At 44.3% G+C, this 19,884-nt stretch overlaps 1 protein-coding gene across 1 annotated transcript in view; it reads right to left on the bottom strand.

The window, feature by feature from the left end:
* LOC121640417 overlaps nucleotides 1-19,884 on the bottom strand; it is a 1,195,287-nt gene that overhangs the window by 1,116,506 nt on the left and 58,897 nt on the right. Inside the window, exon 6 of the mRNA XM_041986139.1 lies at nucleotides 16,109-16,436. Coding sequence (XP_041842073.1) covers nucleotides 16,109-16,436 — 328 coding nt within the window. The remainder of the gene's footprint in view (nucleotides 1-16,108; nucleotides 16,437-19,884) is intronic.

Here is a 19,884-nt window from a genome sequence, read left to right as displayed (position 1 = left end):
TTTATGCTGTTCATGCATGGTACTGTATTTTTTACAGTGACCAACTGCAGCAGCTGCAGATAATACCATATATCTCTTACAAGTGGTTCTGTGTGTTACTAAGAGACTTCTGCTTTTATTAACTATTAACTATTACGACCATAAACAACTGAAAGTTTAACACTCGTAATGTTTTTTACATTGTCACTGACATTTTTACTTTGAAAAAACTGGCAACCACAGCTGTCAGGTTTTTACCATAAATTATACAGATTTTTAACCATTTTTTCAACACTGTTTAACTGTTAATATTAAAGAAAACTACCATAAAAATAACAATTTTGTACTGCTAAATTCACGGTTGCTGAAGTGGCATAGGCAAGGCAAGGCAGTTTATTTGTATAGCACATTTCATGTACAGGACAATTACCATACATACCATAATATCCTCCATGTTGTCACTGTAACTTTTACGGTGAAAAACTGGCAACCACAGCTGTCAGGTTTTTACAAGACATATTAATAATTTATTCATACTAATCCAATCTTGTCTCCAAACGCGCCACAGTGCACAGCACAGCTGTTTCCAAAAATCCGTCACTATGCTGCATGAACTCTCCATGAATACAAAACAGGAAGAAAAGGAGTGGAGAAAGTTTAAAAAGAACGGAATATTTGGACTTTCTTGGAGGTCACAATTAGAGAAGGACTGGAACAGGAAATGATGCGTGAGGGGAAATGAGCCACTCCTGCTGTCTCCCCTGACAGCTGTTTCCATCTAACAAGCATGCAAGTTTGCTCAATTCAAAGCGCTGTTAGCAGAGTGTATGGTGTTAACTGAATCATACCTAACACACAAAGGTAGCAGGAACACTCTGTGGCTTTCATCGTGGGTGGGCGGACAGCCGCCACCGAGGGGGCCCTTCCTCCATCCTTTCCCTTCGTGACCTCTCCCCCCAATTTTATTTACACGTTAGAGACCACCACATTTAACAGTATTGCACTACACACACACTCACACACACTGAGGGAGCCCTGAGGGGGTAACAGCTTGATTTGAATTTACCTACACTGAGATATATTAAATGATCACGACTTCAAAAAAAATACAGCTCACTCAAACATAATACTTTCTCAATACTTTCCAGAATTTAGTTAGTCCTAAAGCAATAGGTTTCATAAATATTTCCAAGTAAACTTAACTTGTTAGAATGTACAGTGGGGATGGAGGAGTCAAAGATTTGATCCAGTCAGTTAGGTCATTATCTTTATCAACTGTTTTATATAAAAACAATTATTATAATTTGGACTAATGTGGATCATGTGGATTAAATTGTTGGTACCCTTCGGTTAATGAAAGAAAATCCCACCATGGTCACAGAAATAACTTGAATCTGACAAAAGTAATAATACATAAAGAAATGTATGAAATTTACCCAATGAAAGACAGATATTGCTTTTCAACCATGCCTCAACAGATTTATTTTAAAAATAAACTCATAAAACAGGCCTGGACAAAAGAGGCCACTACAATCTTGTAATCAGTCAGTGGGCCTACTGTAGCCCACATACAGGCCCAAGAAGATCCTGTAGAGAAAAGACATTTTGAGGAATAAGTGTGGAATATTAGTTTAGAAAATAGCAGTTTAAGTGAAAAGGCCAGGAAATGAAAGATGGAAAGAGAACATTAGTCGAGGGGAGAAGGGGGTGGAAGGGCGGCGTTATTATTCTGGTATGTAGCTTTTTCTCTGACAAGATTTTTACTGAATCATTTAGACATCAAGATCGTAACATGCTGTTTGTTTCCTCAAACGCACAATTTTATTATCTTATATTTATCACAGCCTTCATTATGTCCTAATAAAGCACTTTGTGTTACCTTTGGAAGGAAAAGTGCTTCATAATTAAAAATAATTTGATTGAAATAGTCATTTTAATTTGATTTAATATTACATGCTTGCCAGTGTTACATGCATTCAGCAGGGCACTGCAGGGAATTGAACCCTATCTCATTTCTGAGAGTACCATTACCAGTGCCTTTTGCTTTCATTTATTTAGTTTTGGGGGTTGAGGTTGTATTTTGTTTTGTTGTTTATTTATTTTATTTTTGGGGGGTTGGATAGGGGTTGTATTTTGTTTTGGTTTTATTTTTTTGTTTTGTTGTTTATTTATTTTATTTTTGGGGGGTTGGATAGGGGTTGTATTTTGTTTTGTTTTGTTTTGTTTTGTTTATTTATATTTTGGGAGGTTGGGTTGGTGTTTTTATCTTCTTTTGTTTTGTTGTTTATTTATTTTATTTTTGGGGGGTTGGATAGGGGTTGTATTTTGTTTTGTTTTGTTATTTATTTATTTATTTATTTTATTTTATTTTTGGGGGGTTGGATAGGGGTTGTATTTTGTTTTGTTTTGTTTATTTATTTATATTTTGGGAGGTTGGGTTGGGTGTTTTTATCTTCTTATGTTTTGTTGTTTATTTATTTTATTTTTGGGGGGTTGGATAGGGGTTGTATTTTGTTTTGGTTTTATTTTTTTGTTTTGTTGTTTATTTATTTTATTTTTGGGGGGTTGGATAGGGGTTGTATTTTGTTTTGGTTTTATTTTTTTGTTTTGTTGTTTATTTATTTTATTTTTGGGGGGTTGGATAGGGGTTGTATTTTGTTTTGGTTTTATTTTTTTGTTTTGTTGTTTATTTATTTTATTTTTGGGGGGTTGGATAGGGGTTGTATTTTGTTGTATTTATTTATTTATTTATATTTATTCTAGGGTGCTTGGTTGAGTGCTTTTTTCTTCTTTATTTAGTTTTTCCTTGTTGTGTTCTTTGTTTTAAAAGACGCTCCTATCTTAAGTACCGTGTAACAGGCATGTTAACATCAGGAAAGAAGGTACAGTCGGTTCTACAACACTGACATCAAAGAAAATTCTACAATCGTCTAATCCTCTCATTTTGGACACCTTGTTTTGTGATAGGCTCGAATCTTCCAAATGACTTCTATACTTGTAAAATACTGAAAATATTTCAATATTTCATTAGATTTTCCAACCTTTGACTCAGATGACAGGTGTAAATAAATGTCTTCTCATTTATTGATTTAATGAACAATTACTATAGAGGTCTTTTCTAGTTAATACTTAGTTGTCTTCACTGGCCAAATTAAGGAGCATGTGGAGAGAAAACCTTTGAAGGATAAAGGAGGTAAATAAGTTAAACTGAAGGACTTCTACCTGCCTGAAACGTGTGTGAAAAGTATTTGCCATAACATAATGTTACAAGGTTTTTTCTCCTGAACAAGTTGTGCATGTTTCTCCTTGATGTTTGCAGTTGATGCTGTTTGATATTAGAATTGATCCTGAAGGAATGTAAAAGTTGTCCCGAGTCTATATTCCTCGATAACAACAAATGCCAATTAGAGCGGATGCAGACAGTGCTACGATCCATTTAGCACTGGACCACCTTGTCTGAGATTTATCATCCTTTAAAGGCTCCACCTGCATTCCTGCATCAGTCATCTGCAGTTTAGATTTACAAGTGTTTTTCTGCAGAATCTTGTATTTTTCTCTTTCACACACATCCTTGTATAATGCCATCTCTTCTTTCTTTTCGTCAATCTCTTTCTTTAAATCTTCAAGTAACTGTTGTAAGCTGTCACAGATTGAGTTCAGCTCATTTATCTCTTCCCTACAAGAAATTCTTTCCTCGTCTTGTTTTTTAATGAGCTCATTTATTTCTAAATTTTTTTCTCTCATGTCTTTCACTTCACGATGTTGCTGTTCTAAAAACCTTTTCATCTGGCTTATAAGGCAGTTGTTCTGATTAAGCTCAGTAGCACGATTCAAGTTAATATTTATTTTTTCAAGATTTTGATTCTTTTTTAACAAATTATTTTTTTCTTCGGTTGTTTTATCTATTCTACATCTACATAAGAGCAGTTCTGCTCTGATCATCAAGTTACTGTTTTGCAGAAGAGACTTTTCTTCCAATAAATCAGCTAGCCGAGACATTAGTTGGCTTTTTTGAAACTCTAAGTTTGAAATCTTTTGCTCAAGAAAAGGTATATTTACTTTGTCTTCATGCTTCTTTACGTTGTGATTCTGAAGATCCTGTAGCTCCCTCTTCATTTCATCAACTCTTCTCCTCAACTGGTCATTTTCCTCTTGTTGTTGATGGTCTAATTGTTGAAGTTGAGCTATCTCAGTAGATAACTTCTTGTTTTCCTGTGTCAGTGTTTCCTCTTTTTCCTGAAGTTTCTGCACTCTTTCTCTATAACATTCATTTTCTTCTTCAAGGGTCCTCATTGTGTCTGAAGGATGAAGCTTTCTGTTCTCTGCCATTTCTACTTTTTTTTCTATCACTTTAACCAAGAAATAAATACTAAAGTATCCTTATATAAATTGCAATTACAACTGAGACTTTATGGTGACAAGATTCTATTTATACTCTCTTGGTAACCTTATGATGCAAAAATGGGCGTGTCTTGCTTTAATACATCACAAATGGGCGTGTCTTCAATGCATCACAAATGGGCGGGGCTTGTGCTTTAATAGTTGGGGCGTGTTCAATTCTCATGGGGGCGTGGCTTCATCACCTCAGAAACTCTGATACTGGAGTTTGTAAAGTTCCACGTATAAAGTACTTATAGTCATTCCTATCACTATGAGTAAGACTTTTAACCGAGTTAAAATGAGCTGACGGGGTGGTTGGGTTCAGTTGGGTTCAATGGTTTACCTGTTACCATGTGCTGACGTTAACATGAGTGACAACACCTCACAACATTACTTGAATATATAATAACATAGAATGACTCCAGACAACAGTTAATAAAAATAGAACAGTTAGAAACAAAATGGGCCCCAGACACCTCACTCACTTATCAAACTGGATTTTATGAACATTTTTCAATATGTTTTAAATGGTAAGCTGAGTACATCTAAACAACCATCTTTAATATATAAATAAAACATTTTAAGTTTAAATATTTCATTGCTTCGTCCAGTCAGTGTTTCCTCTTCAGTGTCTCAGCTTGGTAGATACTGATCTCATTGACACACCTGCCCGCTGACTTAATGATGAGTAAGAATACACAGAAATGCAGGGTTTCATCTTATTAACTGAAAATGAAGAAATATCCACATTAATGGACAACATGGGCTTTGGTTTTAAAGATAGAAAAATATTAGAATCAAAGTGAGCTCTGCAATATTATTACAATGACAATCAAGTGTTGAATGTGAAAACATAACCGATCCTCACTGAGAGGACAGAAACACCCTGACCTGCAGACCAGAGAAACTTTACTTCACTGTAATCAGTGTGATACTCTGGGTCTCCTCTTCCAGCTCTACACACATATCTGCTGTCTGTGTTTGTCCATGAATGAAGTAGGAATCATGGTCAGTCCCAGCAGTGCTACCAGGCAGCAGATCATAACTGTACCAGTTGGATAACAGATCAGGAACAGCTTTATACCAGTCGAACCTCCATCCTCCAGACGGAGGTTTAATCTCACATCTCAGAGTTACTGAGGATCCAGGAATCAGCCATGATGGAGACACAGAGAGGACAGGCCGGGGTTTATCTGCTGGAGAGATTTAATCTGAATGAAAACATGTTCAACCTTGTTGATTCTATTAATTCTGAAAATATTTCTCTACAAATGTTATCAGTTTTATATTAAATTTTTTGTATTTAAAACATCTACATTTGTTAAGATAAACTGTTAAATAATAAAAATAGAGGGGTTAATTCATTTCAATATCCAATTCAGTGGAATTAGAGAATGTCACGTTTCAGCAGACTGGACCCAGTGAAGACCAGAGACCCAAGGATTGGTGTGAAGAAGATTTTATTGGAACAGGGGAATGTAGTCAGGATAGTAGCGTCTGGTTCCTTTCTGGCAGCTCGTCAGTGGAGGTGAAGGAGTCCACATGGCAGAGTTCTCCGGGAGAGAGGACAAGAGCAGCCAGAGGAATCCCCACTGAGAGCCTTTCAAAAACGGCTGAACCAGAGAAAAAGTTAGAACAGGGCAAGATAGTCGACTGTTTGCTATTCAGCTTCAGGCTGAGCCTTCCAACAGGTCCTCCAGAGTAATCCTTCCAGTGATACTGGTTAGGTCCGTAAGCCAACATCCAAATCCTGAAGACAATCCAAAGGTCAGAGTTCCAGAAAATCCAAACAACAGAAAAAGAGAGTTCCCAGACTGGGGCAGGCGAATCAGGAAATCCAGGTCAAACGGGTCGGAGGTCAAAACAGGTGGACAGGCAGAAGATCAGGGCTGGAAGCCTGCAGGGAAAAACCAAGATGATCTGGCAAAGACAACCTGCCACACACTGGTATGGAACACAGTGCAGGTGGAGCGTCAGCAGTCAGAGCAGGCAATAAGAAGTGGAGGGAGAATGCCTTCAGGGACGGCTGGGAAATCTCAACCCCAGCCAAAGTACAGAGAAACTGAGCAGCATTCAGATGGATGTCTCTTCCATAAAGAGAATCACTTTTAAGAGCAAACTCATCTGTCTGTTGTCAAGTTTTCAATAACTAACTAAAGATACATTTCATTGTGCTCATGAGATCCAACTCTGTCCTAGAGAAACACTATCAGGTATCAGGTCAGATCTTGCCAGCACGGACGTGCTGATGCATGTTTTTATTTCTAGTAGATTAGATTACTGTAATGCCCTGCTCTCTGGTCTTCCAAAGAAGTCTATTTCGACCCTATAGCTACGTCAGAACACGAGTTCTGACGAGGACCAGAGGGCGGGAACACATTACACCAGTTTGAAAATCGCTGCATTGGCTCCCCGTGTGTTTCAGGACTGATTTTAAGGTTCTTTTAGTAGTTTATAAATGTCTTAATGGTTTTGGGCCCCCTTTTTTATCCGACTTGCTTTTAAATTATGAACCCTCGTGGACCCTGAGGTCCTCTGGAAGCGGTCTATTAGTTGTTCCAAGGGTGAGGACCAAGACGTATGGCGAGGCCTCTTTCCGTTGTTACGGCCCTCGTCTATGGAATAGCCTGCCAGAGAGCCTCAGGGCTGCAGAGACTGTTTTTAAAAAGAGGCTTAAGACCTACCTTTTTAGCTTAGCTTTCAACTACATTTTTATTTGATCTTAAGCTATTTTTAATTTTATATCTTGTTATTTTATTTTCATTTCATTTTACTCAACTGTATTTATTGTATTTATTTATTGTGCGTGCAACTGTATGAAAGTGACTTTTTTATGTAGTCTCTTTTGATGTGTGCTAAGACTCATTTTGTTTTTAAAATGCATAAATTGATTTTTCATGTAAAGCACTTTGTGTTGCCCCAGCATGAAAAGTGCTTTATAAATAAAGTTTGATTGATTGATTGACACTAACTAAACTGCTACCAACCTCAGATGTATCTGTACATATTTATTTTATAAATTAAAACAAAAGACTGCATTACCAGCATCAGTACTGTCATTTAGCAGACGCGTTTCTCCAAAACAATTTACTGTGGGTTGTAGCGTCTTACCTAAGACCCCAACCGAAAGGTGTTGCTCTTCAGCCCTGTAGGATTCTAACTTTGGTCTCAGTTTTGTGAGTTTGACACCGACAGGGTCAGTTGTTGGTGTGATAGATTCAACAAGGTGTTGGAAACATTCTCAGAGGTTTTGCTCCATATTGACATGACAGCATCACATAGTTGCTGCACATCCACGATGAGATCCACCACATCCCAAAGCTGCTTTACTGGACTGAGATCTGGTGGCTGTGGAAGTCCTTATAGTCCAGTGAACTCATCGTCATGTTCTAGAAAGCAGGTGGAGATGATCTGAGCTTTGTGACATGATGCATTATCCTGCTGGAAGTAGCATCAGAAGATGCTCCACTGTGGTCATAAAGGGATGGACATGGTCAGCAACAATACTCAGGTAGTGTTACACAGGGACTCCAGGGAGACAAGGGAACGTTACCGACACTTTGTTAGTGAACAGAACTCAGAATAAGAATCATACTGATACCAATCAGAGATGAGGTAACGGGGTTGAACTGGCCAGGAACGGAGAGGGAGTGAGTCCAATAGGAGTGTGAGGTTTAAGGTCCGACAGGGAGTGATTGTGGTGCTGGAGTAGATGAGGACTGGTGAAACAATGGAAGACAGGTGTGGCAGGTTGACTTGATTATGATGAGCGGATCTGGAACTGGTGTGGAGGATCAGGGAAGTGAGGAGTGACTGGAGGAGCGGCAGGACAGACTGTAACAGGTAGGCTGTGCTGGTTAAACCAGGACACGTTGGTACTAAGGGGCCCAAAGTGGTCCAAGAAGATGGATGGATCCATGTTTTCATAATTCTGAGCAGATTCTGAGTCTAGCATCTGAATGTGGAGCTGAAATGGAGACTCATCAGACCAGCAACGTTTCTCCATCTTCTATTGTCCAGTGTTGGTGAGTGTGTGTGAATTGTAGCCTCAGTTTCCTGTTCTTAGCTGGCAGGAGGCACCTCATGTGGTCTTCTGCTGCATTCTGGTCCAGACAACAACAGCTCACTGGATATTTTCACTTCTTCAGACCATCTCTGGAAACCCTTCAAATGGCTGTGTGTGAAAATCCCAGTAAACACTCAGACCAACAACCATGCCACATTCAAAGTCACTTAAATCTGCTTTCTTCCTCATTCTGATGCTCAGCTTGATCTTCAGCAGGTCGTCTTCACCACGTCTACATGACTAGATGCTGTCATGTTTGTGTTAGTGAAACTTTGTGGTGGGAACTTCTGCATTTGTCGGTTTTCTCTGAAGATAACTGACTCAGAATGGATAAAAAATACCAACATTATGTCTGTGAAAAAGAATATTTATTCACTCTATCATGTCTCAGACGCTGTGTGGTTGTTGGCAGTGGATTGTTGTAAGAAATCACCTTGTAAATCTATCATGTCTGATAATGTTCATACAACACGTGTTTAATCCCAAATGACACATTCAGTTAGAAAATCCAAATCTTAGACAGACAAACCTCCCCCTGATGGAGTTTAGGCAAAACACAGACTAAACAAAGTTGTTCCCACATGCGATGACAACCTGTTTGTCTTCAGTCTTTCTGACTTTATTTTCTCCCACCAAATCCAGCTGTTTCTGGGAGAAATGGTGGAGAACCGGACTAGGAAGTTTATCCGGATCAGACTGAGGAACTTTGTGGAAGAGCAGCTGAGATTTTATCATTCAGTCAAATGAAAAATACTCAATTATTTATAGAAATTATAATGTAACATTTATTTTTTTCTTTAGATATAAATGTGAGTCATCGTGTTCTGGAGGAAAGAAGAGATGAAACAGGTTTATTCACCAGTTAAAAGTGTGACTGTGAAATGAGCTTGAACATAAAGCAGATGGGATGATGAAGGCTGGATTTAGTGAACAGGAACCCGTATCCGAGGAAGTTTACACTCTGTAAATGAACTTTCCGTTATCTGTCCCTACCTCCTTGTTACCTGTTTAGTTTGGGTTCAGTTTAGTTTGGTCAGAATATTTCTATTTGGTAAAGAATCCTAAAGGTAGAGATAGGAAGACATAAACGGACTTCAGTCAAATTTCACTGTGTGGATGCACTTTGCAAATTTAACCCTACTTCATGCATGATGATGCCAAGTAGGGGACTTTTGTTGTTGTAGTGTTTATCTTGTTGTTTTTTGTCTTATAATAGAAGCCTGTACTACGAAGCTTTTCTCTTATCGAGGTAACTTGAGGGAACTTCGGGGTTAACTCTGGGTTCTCTTGGTTAACTAAGAAGGGTGGGTGGGTGGGTGATGGATGGATGGGGCAGCTTAACTCATGCTTGGGTAGCCAGATGGATAGCTGTTTCCCTGCTCTAACACACCTCATGCAAATAAAATTACAATCTAACAGCTTATCACGTTCTGCTCTGTGAATCATTCATTTAAATCAGGTGTGTTGAAACAGGTAAACCTCCAAACCCTGGATGGATGGATGGATGGATGGATGGATGGATGGATGGATGGATGGATGGATGGATGGATGAATGGAAGGATGGATGGATGGATGGATGGATGGATGGATGAATGGAAGGATGGATGGATGGATGGATGGATGGATGAATGGAAGGATGGATGGATGGATGAATGGAAGGATGGATGGATGGATGGATGGATGGATGAATGAATGGAAGGATGGATGATGGATGGATGGATGATGGATGGATGAATGGATGGATGATGGATGGATGGATGATGGATGGATGATGGATGGATGGATGGATGATGGATGGATGGATGATGGATGGATGGATGGATGGATGGATGGATGGATGATGGATGGATGGATGGATGGATGGATGGATGGATGATGGATGGATGGATGGATGGATGAATGAATGGAAGGATGGATGATGGATGGATGGATGATGGATGATGGATGGATGGATGCATGGATGGATGATGGATGGATGGATGGATGATGGATGATGGATGGATGGATGGATGGATGATGGATGGATGGATGGATGGATGATGGATGGATGGATGGATGATGGATGGATGGATGGATGGATGATGGATGATGGATGGATGGATGGATGGATGGATGATTGATGGATGATGGATGGATGGATGGATGATGGATGGATGGATGGATGATGGATGGATGGATGATGGATGGATGGATGGATGGATGGATGCAGGTTTTCAGTATCTCCATACTGCAGCACACCTGACTGGGTCATTAAGAGGCTGGTGTAGACCTTAACTATTGACTATTTCATTTGAACCAGGTGTGTTGCAGCAGGGATGCAGTGAAAACCTGCAGGACACTGGCTCAGGAGGTCCGGAGTTGGTGATCCCTGCTCTAGGTCCTAAGAGTCCAGAACACACAGCTGATCAACATGTGACATCACACTGACTCCACTCTGACATCACTGATCAATACTGATCAATACTACGTCTGCAGCTGGAACAAGTCCTCTCTTCATCCGTCCTCCATCACATCCTTCACTGATATTTTCTCTCTGGTCCAAAGTCAGACTGGATCAATAATCAAAGATCAGACTGATTGATCAGCCATCAGAGGAGTCGGATCATCGGATCCGCTTCTGGTCCTGATGTCCTCTGTTTGATCCTGGACCCGACCCCTCCCTGCAGAGGACACACAAGACAGTCAGTAAGACGGACAGTAAGACAGCCGGACAGTCAGATAGCCAGGCAGACAGACAGTCAGATGGACAGACAGACAGTTACTCAGATAGACAGACAGACAGTCAGGCAGAGAAGCAGATATAGTCAGACAGAAGACAGACAGATAGTCAGAGAGTCAGGCAGACAGACAGACCGTTAGACAGACAAACAGACAGACAGACAGACAGAAGACAGACATCAGATAGATAGTCAGTCAGACAGACAGACAGAGAGTCACAACAGACAAACGGATAGACAGACAGACAGACAGTCAGATAGCCAGGCAGACAGACAGACCGTTAGACAGACAAACAGACAGACAGACAGAGAGACAGACAGATAGTCAGAGAGTCAGGCAGACAGACCGTTAGACAGACAAACAGACAGACAGACAGAGAGACAGACAGAAGACAGACAGAGACAGACAGACAGTCACGACAAACGGATAGTCAGACAGAAGACAGACAATCAGACAGACAGAGACAGACAGACAGTCACAACAGACAAACGGATAGTCAGACAGACAGACAGACAGACAGACAATCAGACAGACAGAGACAGACAGACAGAGAGTCACGACAGACAAACGGATAGTCAGACAGAAGACAGACAGACAGACAGATAGTCAGACAGAAGACAGACAGACAGATGGAAAGTCAGGCCTAAGACAGACAGACAGACAGATAGTCAGACAGACAGAAGACAGACAGACAGATGGAAAGACATTTAGACAGACAATCGGACGGACAGACAGTTGGACTGACAGACAGACGGATGGACAGACCTTTGAGTTTTAGCTGAACTGTTTTCTCTCTCATCGGACCTCTCCTCCAGACTCTACATATGTACGCTCCACTGTCTCCAGGTTTCGGGTGTTTCAGAGTCAGACTGAGGTCCCCAGTTTTCAGAGGATCTTGTTTCATCTTAGTTCTGGTTCTGTAGACCTGGTCCTGGTCTCCAGGGCGTTCTGAACCATTCTGGTAAATGTGGACCTTCATTACTGGTTTAGGTTTCAAGCACCACCACTCCACCATGGCATCTCCAGGTAGGTCAGGCGTCGTTCTGAAGGGCAGCAGGACAGACTCCGCCCCTTCCTTCACCTCCACCTGACAGACTGAGAGAAGAAGAAAATCAGCTGATCAGCTTATTGATGAGTGATCAGAAAGTGGGATCAAACAGTGAGTGAAGATCAGATGATCCAGTGTGAAGAAGCTGCTGCAGAAGCAGATCCATGAAGAAGTGAGTGGATTTAAAGCTGCAGCTGCTCTTTCTTCTTCTTCACATCACAAACATCATGTTTGCAGAGAAACAAGAAAAGAGGACGGAAAGAAGAAATCAGCAGGAGGTACAAGCCAGCTTTCATAACGAGGAACATGAGATCTCTGAGGAATAAAATGGATGAGCTTGCTGTAAGTTCCAGTGGGAATACCGTGAGTGTAGTTTCCTGTGCTTTACGGAGCCATGGCTTCATTCACTCATCCAGGACCCTAGCATAGTGGTACACGTCTTCAGCACCGTTCAGGTGGACAGAGACGCAACGAGCAGCGGTGAGAAGAGAGGGGGGCTGCATTAAGGAGACCTGCCATTCATGGACACAACCAGCTGGCCTAAAGTCAGATCCAGGGCAGCTAGACACACATAAAGCCACCTCCCCATGCTCCAAGCCCCCGCCAAACGTCACCACAGGACTGTGGTGCTGACGAGGCTTTTAGCTGCTTGGCTTAAAGTAGAGTTTGACTTTTACACACTCAGAGAAAGTAGGAAGATTTGTTTTCTGAAATGTTTTAAATAGATGAGAATTCTTTACAATAGAATTATTATTCTCCTCCATGAGCCACCGCCTTATCGTGGTGGAGGAGTTTGTGTGTCCTGACGATCCTAGCAGCTATGTTGTCAGGGGCGCATGCCCCTGGTAGGGTCACCCATGGCAAACAGGTGTCAAGGGAAGGGACCAGACGAAGTGCGGCTCAGACAACCCTTATGATGATGACAAAACAAGGACCAAGGTTTCCCTTGCCCAGACGTGGGTCGCCGGGGCCCCCCTCTGGAGCCAGGCCTGGAGGTGGGGCAAGGAGGCGAGCGCCTGGTGGCCAGGCCTTTGCCCATGGGGCCCGGTCGGGCTCAGCCCGAAAGGGAGACATGGGCCTCTCCTCCCATGGGCTCACCACCTACGGGAGGGGCCATAGGGGTTGGGTGCATTGTGAGCTAGGTGGCTGCCAGAGCGGTCTGATCCTGGCTGCAAAGTCTAGCTCTAGGGACGTGGAATGTCACCTCTCTAGCGGGGAAGGAGCCTGAGCTGGTGCGCGAGGTTGAGCGGTTCCGGCTAGATATAGTTGGACTCACCTCGACGCATGGCTTGGGCTCTGGAGCAACTGCCCTCGAGAGGGGCTGGACCCTCTTCCATTCTGGAGTTGCTCCCGATGAGAGGTGCCAAGCAGGTGTAGGCCTGCTCATTGCCCCCCAACTTGGCGCCTGTACATTGGAGTTTACCCCGGTGGATGAAAGGGTAGCCTCCCTCTGCCTTCGGGTGGGGGGACTGGTCCTGACTGTTGTTTGTGCCTATGCACCAATAGCAGTTCAGAGTACCCACCCTTTTTGGAGTCCTTGGGAGGGATGTTGGAGAGCACTCCTTCTGGGGACTCCCTCTTTCTGCTGGGGGACTTCAATTGCTCACATGGGCAATGACAGCGAGACCTGGAGGGGCGTGATTGGGAGGAACAGCCCCCCTGATCTGAATCCGAGTGGTGTTTTGTTGTTGGACTTCTGTGCTCGTCATGGATTGTCCATAGCAAACACCTTGTTCAGACATAAGAGTGTCCACATTTGCACTTGGCACCAGGACACTGGGCCGCAGTTCAATGATCAACTTTGTAGTCGTGTCATCGGACTTGCGGCCGCATGTTCTGGACACTCGGGTGAAGAGAGGGGCGGAGCTGTCAACTGATCACCACCTGGTGGTGAGTTGGCTCAGATGGTGGGGGAGGATGCCGGTCAAGCCTGGCAGGCCCAAGCGTGTTGTGAGGGAACGTCTGGCAGAGTCCCCTGTCAGAAAGAGTTTCAACTCCCATCTTCGGCAGCGCTTCAACCATGTCCCAGGTGAGGCGGGGGACATTGAGTCCGAATGGGCTGTGTTCCGTGCCTCTATTGTCGAGGCGGCCAGCCGCAGCTGTGGCCGTAAGGTCGTCGGTGCCTGTCGTGGACAGTCCCCCTGGACTGGCAGACTGGGGTGGTGGTCCCCCTCTTCAAAAAGGGGGACCGGAGGGTGTGCTCCAACTACAGGGGGATCACACTCCTCAGGCTCCCCGGTAAGGTCTATTCAAGGGTGCTGCAGAGGAGGGTCCGTCGGATGGTCGAACCTCGGATTGAGGAGGAGCAGTGTGGTTTTCGTCACGGTCATGGAACAGTGGACCAGCTCTACACCCTCTTTGGGGTCTTTGAAGGGGCATGGGAGTTTGCCCAACCAGTCTACATGTGCTTTGTGGACTTGAAGAAGGCGTTCGACCGTGTCCCCCAGGGACTCCTGTGGGGGGGTACTCCGGGAGTATGGAGTGCCGGACTCGCTTGTAAGAGCTGTCCGGTCCCTGTACGACCAGTGTCAGAGCTTAGTCCGCATTGCCGGCAGCAAATCAGAATTGTTTCCAGTGCGGGTTGGACTCCGCCAAGGCTGTCCTTTGTCACTGATTCTGTTCATAACTTTTATGGACAGAATTTCTAGGCACAGCAGAGGTGTGGAGGGGATCCGGTTTGGTGGCCTCAGGATTGGGTCTCTGCTCTTTGCGGATGACGTGGTTCTGTTGGCTTCATCGGGACGTGATCTTCAGCTCTCACTGGAGCGATTCACAGCCGAGTGGGAAGCGGCTGGGATGAGAATCAGAACCTCCAAGTCCGAGACCATGGTCCTCAGCCGGAAAAGGGTGGAGTGGTCTCTCCGGGTCTGCGATGGGGTCCTGCCCAAAGTGGAGGAGTTTACATATTTCGGGGTCTTGTTCACGAGTGAGGGAAGGATGGAGCGAGAGATCGACAGGCGGATCGGTGCGGCGTCCGCAGTGATGTGGACTCTGCATCGGTCTGTCGTGGTGAAGAAGGAGCTGAGCCAAAGGGCAAAGCTCTCGATTTACCGGTCGATCTACGTTCCTACCCTCACCTATGGTCATGAGCTGTGGGTTGTGACCGAAAGAACGAGATCTCGAATACAAGCGGCCGAAATGAGTTTCCTCCGCAGGGTGGCCGGGCTCTCCCTTAGAGATAGGGTGAGAAGCTCGGTGATCCGGGAGGGGCTCAGAGTAGAGCCGCTGCTCCTCCACATCGAGAGGAGCCAGATGAGGTGGCTCGGGCATCTGGTTAGGATGCCTCCTGGATGCCTCCCTGGTGAGGTGTTCCGGGCACGTCCCACCGGAAGGAGGCCCCGGGGCAGACCCAGGACATGCTGGACGGACTACATCTCTCGGCTGGCCTGGGAACGCCTCGGGATCCCTTCGGATGAGGTGGTGAATGTGGCCGGGGAGAGGGAAGTCTGGGTTTCCCTGCTTAGGCAGCTGCCCCCGCAACCCGACTCCGGATAAGCGGAAGAAAATGGATGGATGGATGGAGAATTATTATTTTTATTGTAATTTTGAATTGTACTTTTTGATATTTTTATAGTTTATATTAAAATATTATAATTATATTATAATTATAATGCTATAACAGGCTGAGCATAATATTTCCATGTTTTCTATTTGTGCTTTAAGGTTCATATTTTATGTCCTGGACTTTGAAGACCAGTTAAATAAAGATCTCATATTTGAACTGGTCCTGGTTCCGGTGCGGTCCTAAGGTCCAATCAAACCAGAACTCTACGAGCAGCGTTGGGAGACTGCAGCTAAATCCTGAACTCATTCAGTCACATTACCCTCACACATTTCACTTTCATCACACTCTGATCAGTATTGATCACAACTGATCAGCTGATTGGAAAAATACTCAAACATCAGATTTAAACCACTGACCTCTGACTGTGAGACCAACTTGTTTCTTCATCAGGATGTTTCCCTCCCTGCTGTAGACTCTGCAGGTGAAGGTTCCATTGTCTTCATCTGTGGGAAGTTTCAGAGTCAGACTGAGGTCTCCAGGTTGTAGAGGGTTTCTCTCCATCACTGTTCTGGTTCTGTAGACCTGGTCCTGGTCTTCAGGCTGGTCAGAACCGTTCTGGTACACATGGACCATCCTGTAACTGTCCTTCCACTCCACTCTAGCGTCTCCAGGCAGGTGAACTGTGGTTCTGCAGGGCAGCAGGACAGACTCCGCCCCTGACTCCACCTCCACCTGGTAGACTGAGAGAAACAAACAGCATCAGCTGTACAGACAGCAGCAGCAGCTCTGATGGTCACATGACCGTCTCATCCTGGTCTCTGAACCATCTGAAGCTGAACTCCACCACAACTGAGCTCAGCTCCAGGAGGAACATGAAGCTGCTGCATCCAGCTGTTTAGCACCACAGAAGAAGAACAGCTGCTCCACATGGAGACTCTGTGTGAGATAAATGCAGTGAAGCTTCAACTCTGTTTGGTAAAGTCATGATGTGGAGCTGCTTTACTGGTGAAGGACTCAGTCTGAAGGAGCTTTCCTGACTTCTGGAACAAAACCTGAACTTTCTCTTCACATTTCTGTCTCAGCTTCTGGAACAAATCTGACTGTCAGAGAACCACAAGAGGACTCATGTTGACCATCAGCATTATGGGTAGTGTAGTTTTAGAGACTCACCTGACATGAAATAGGACCTAAAATGATATAAAACACCAGCAGAGACGACAAGAACCAGAACAGCTGTGGCCCAGGATGGAAATGTTCCTGTGGAAAAAAGGAAGAATTATGACCTCTGACCTGTATCTACATCTCTGACCTGTATCTACATCACTGACCTGTATCTACATCTCTGACCTGTATCTACATCTCTGACCTGTAGCTACATCTCTGACCTGTATCTACATGTCTGACCTGTAGCTACATCTCTGACCTGTATCTACATCACTGACCTGTATCTACATCACTGACCTGTATCTACACCTCTGACCTGTATCTACATCTCTGACCTGTATCTACACCTCTGACCTGTAGCTACATCACTGACCTGTAGCTACATCTCTAACCTGTAGCTACATCACTGACCTGTAGCTACATCACTGACCTGTAGCTACATCTCTGACCTGTAGCTACATCACTGACCTGTATCTACATCACTGACCTGTAGCTACATCATTGACCTGTATCTACATCACTGACCTGTAGCTACATCACTGACCTGTATCTACATCACTGACCTGTAGCTACATCACTGACCTGTATCTACATCTCTGACCTGTAGCTACGTATCTACATCACTGACCTGTAGCTACATCACTGACCTGTATCTACATCACTGACCTGTAGCTACATCACTGACCTGTATCTACATCTCTGACCTGTAGCTACATCACTGACCTGTAGCTACATCTCTAACCTGTAGCTACATCACTGACCTGTAGCTACATCTCTGACCTGTAGCTACATCACTGACCTGTATCTACATCACTGACCTGTAGCTACATCATTGACCTGTAGCTACATCACTGACCTGTATCTACATCACTGACCTGTAGCTACATCACTGACCTGTATCTACATCTCTGACCTGTAGCTACGTATCTACATCACTGACCTGTACCTACATCACTGACCTGTATCTACATCACTGACCTGTAGCTACATCACTGACCTGTATCTACATCTCTGACCTGTAGCTACATCACTGACCTGTAGCTACATCTCTGACCTGTAGCTACATCACTGACCTGTATCTACATCTCTGACCTGTATCTACATCTCTGACCTGTGGCTACATCACTGACCTGTAGCTACATCTCTGACCTGTATCTACATCTCTGACCTGTAGCTACATGTCTGACCTGTATCTACATCACTGACCTGTATCTACATGTCTGACCTGTAGCTACATCTCTGACCTGTATCTACATCACTGACCTGTATCTACATCACTGACCTGTATCTACATGTCTGACCTGTAGCTACGTCTCTAACTCTACAGAGCACTGAGGACAAAACCAGAACAGAATCAGGAACATCTTCTACCCACAAGCTGCTTCTCACTGTTCTGCAGCATGAACATAAAGTTCTGTTCTCTTCTTCTTATACTCTTCTAATAAAGGACTCATCAGGTTGTTCCTTCACTCTGTTCCTCCCTTCAGGTTGACCTCTGACTTGTATCTACAGCAGGTGTTTCTGCTCACCTTTCACCTTCAGCTCAACATCCATGACTTTTAGTTCCATGAGTCCATTACTGATGGAGCAGGTGTAGATGCTGCTGTCAGACAGATGTGGTTTTCTCAGACTGAGACTGAAGTCTGAAGAGTCTAAAGCATCAGGTTTCATTGATGTCAGTCCTCTGTAAAGCTGGTTCTGTTCTTCCAGATCACCTTCTTGTCCTCTTTGGTGGACAAATCTGGGACTGATTTTCTGTGGACTGAGTCCACATGACTCTGAGGTTGTCTTCAGGAGTATAACCATCGTACTCACAGGGCAGAAGGACTGACTCCGCCCCCTCATTCACCTCCACCACCCCAGGCAGGGCATGCTGGGAAACTGTGAGGACACAAACAGAAAGACAGATCAGCTGTGGGTTTGTCTCAGTGTCCACATGGTGGATTACAGGTCAGAAGAACTCCATCTGGAAGCCAAAGCGTTGCTACGAAGGTCAAGGATCCAAGGATGAGTTTGACTTTCTCAGCTTTTGAATCTAAACCCACCTGAGATCCTGAGAAAGGTAAATAAAAACAAGCAGAACGATTTGCTGATCTCATTAACAATATTTCTTTCCCAGTAGAGACCTGGACACCAGTTCTGCTCTGAAATGTAAAACTCTTCGTGTCAAATGTTAGAAATGATATTATGGAGATCATCCATCCATTTTCTGCCATTTATCTGGGATCAGGTTGTGGGGGCAGCTTCCTGAGCAGAGAAACCCAGACTTCCCTCTCCTCGGCCACATTCACCAGCTCATCTGGGGGGATCCCGAAGCGTTCCCAGGCCAGCTGAGAGATGTACTGCTTCCAGCATGTCCTGGGTCTTCCTTCTTTCCGGTGGGACGTACCCGGAACAACGCACCAGGGAGGCGTCCAGGAGGCATCCTGACCAGATATTTCATCCACCTCATCTGGCTCTTCTCGATGTGGAGGAGCAGCGGTTCTACTCTGAGCCCCACTCCGAGCTTCTCAAGGGAGAGCCCGGTGACCCGCGGAGAAAACTAATTTTGGCCGCTTGTAATCGCAGTCTTATTCCTTCAGTCACTACCCACAGCTCGTGACCATAGGTGAGGTTGGGAACGTAGATCGACTGGTAAATTGAGATCTTTGCCTTTTGGCTCAGCTCCTTCTTCACCACGACAGACCGATGCAGAGTCCACATCACTGCGGACGCCGCACCGAACCACCTGTCCATCTCCCTCCATCCTTCCCTCACTCGTGAACAAGACTCCAAGATACGTAAACTCCTCCACTGGGGGCAGGACCTCATCGCAGACCCGGAGAGAGAACTCCACCCTTTTCCGGCTGAGGACCATGGTCTCGGACTTGGAGGTTCTGATTCTCATCCCAGCCGCTTCCCACTCGGCTGTGAATCGCTCCAGTGAGAGCTGAAGATCACGGCCCGATGAAGCCAACAGAACCACATCATCCGCAAAGAGCAGAGACCCAATCCTGAGGCCACCAAACCGGATCCCCTCGACAC

Source organism: Melanotaenia boesemani, chromosome 5, assembly GCF_017639745.1.
Source record: "Melanotaenia boesemani isolate fMelBoe1 chromosome 5, fMelBoe1.pri, whole genome shotgun sequence".
In the NCBI taxonomy this organism is placed as follows: Eukaryota; Metazoa; Chordata; class Actinopteri; order Atheriniformes; family Melanotaeniidae; genus Melanotaenia; species Melanotaenia boesemani.
The sequence above is the reverse complement of the archived record's forward strand: the minus strand, read 5'-3'. Positions and strand labels throughout refer to the sequence as shown.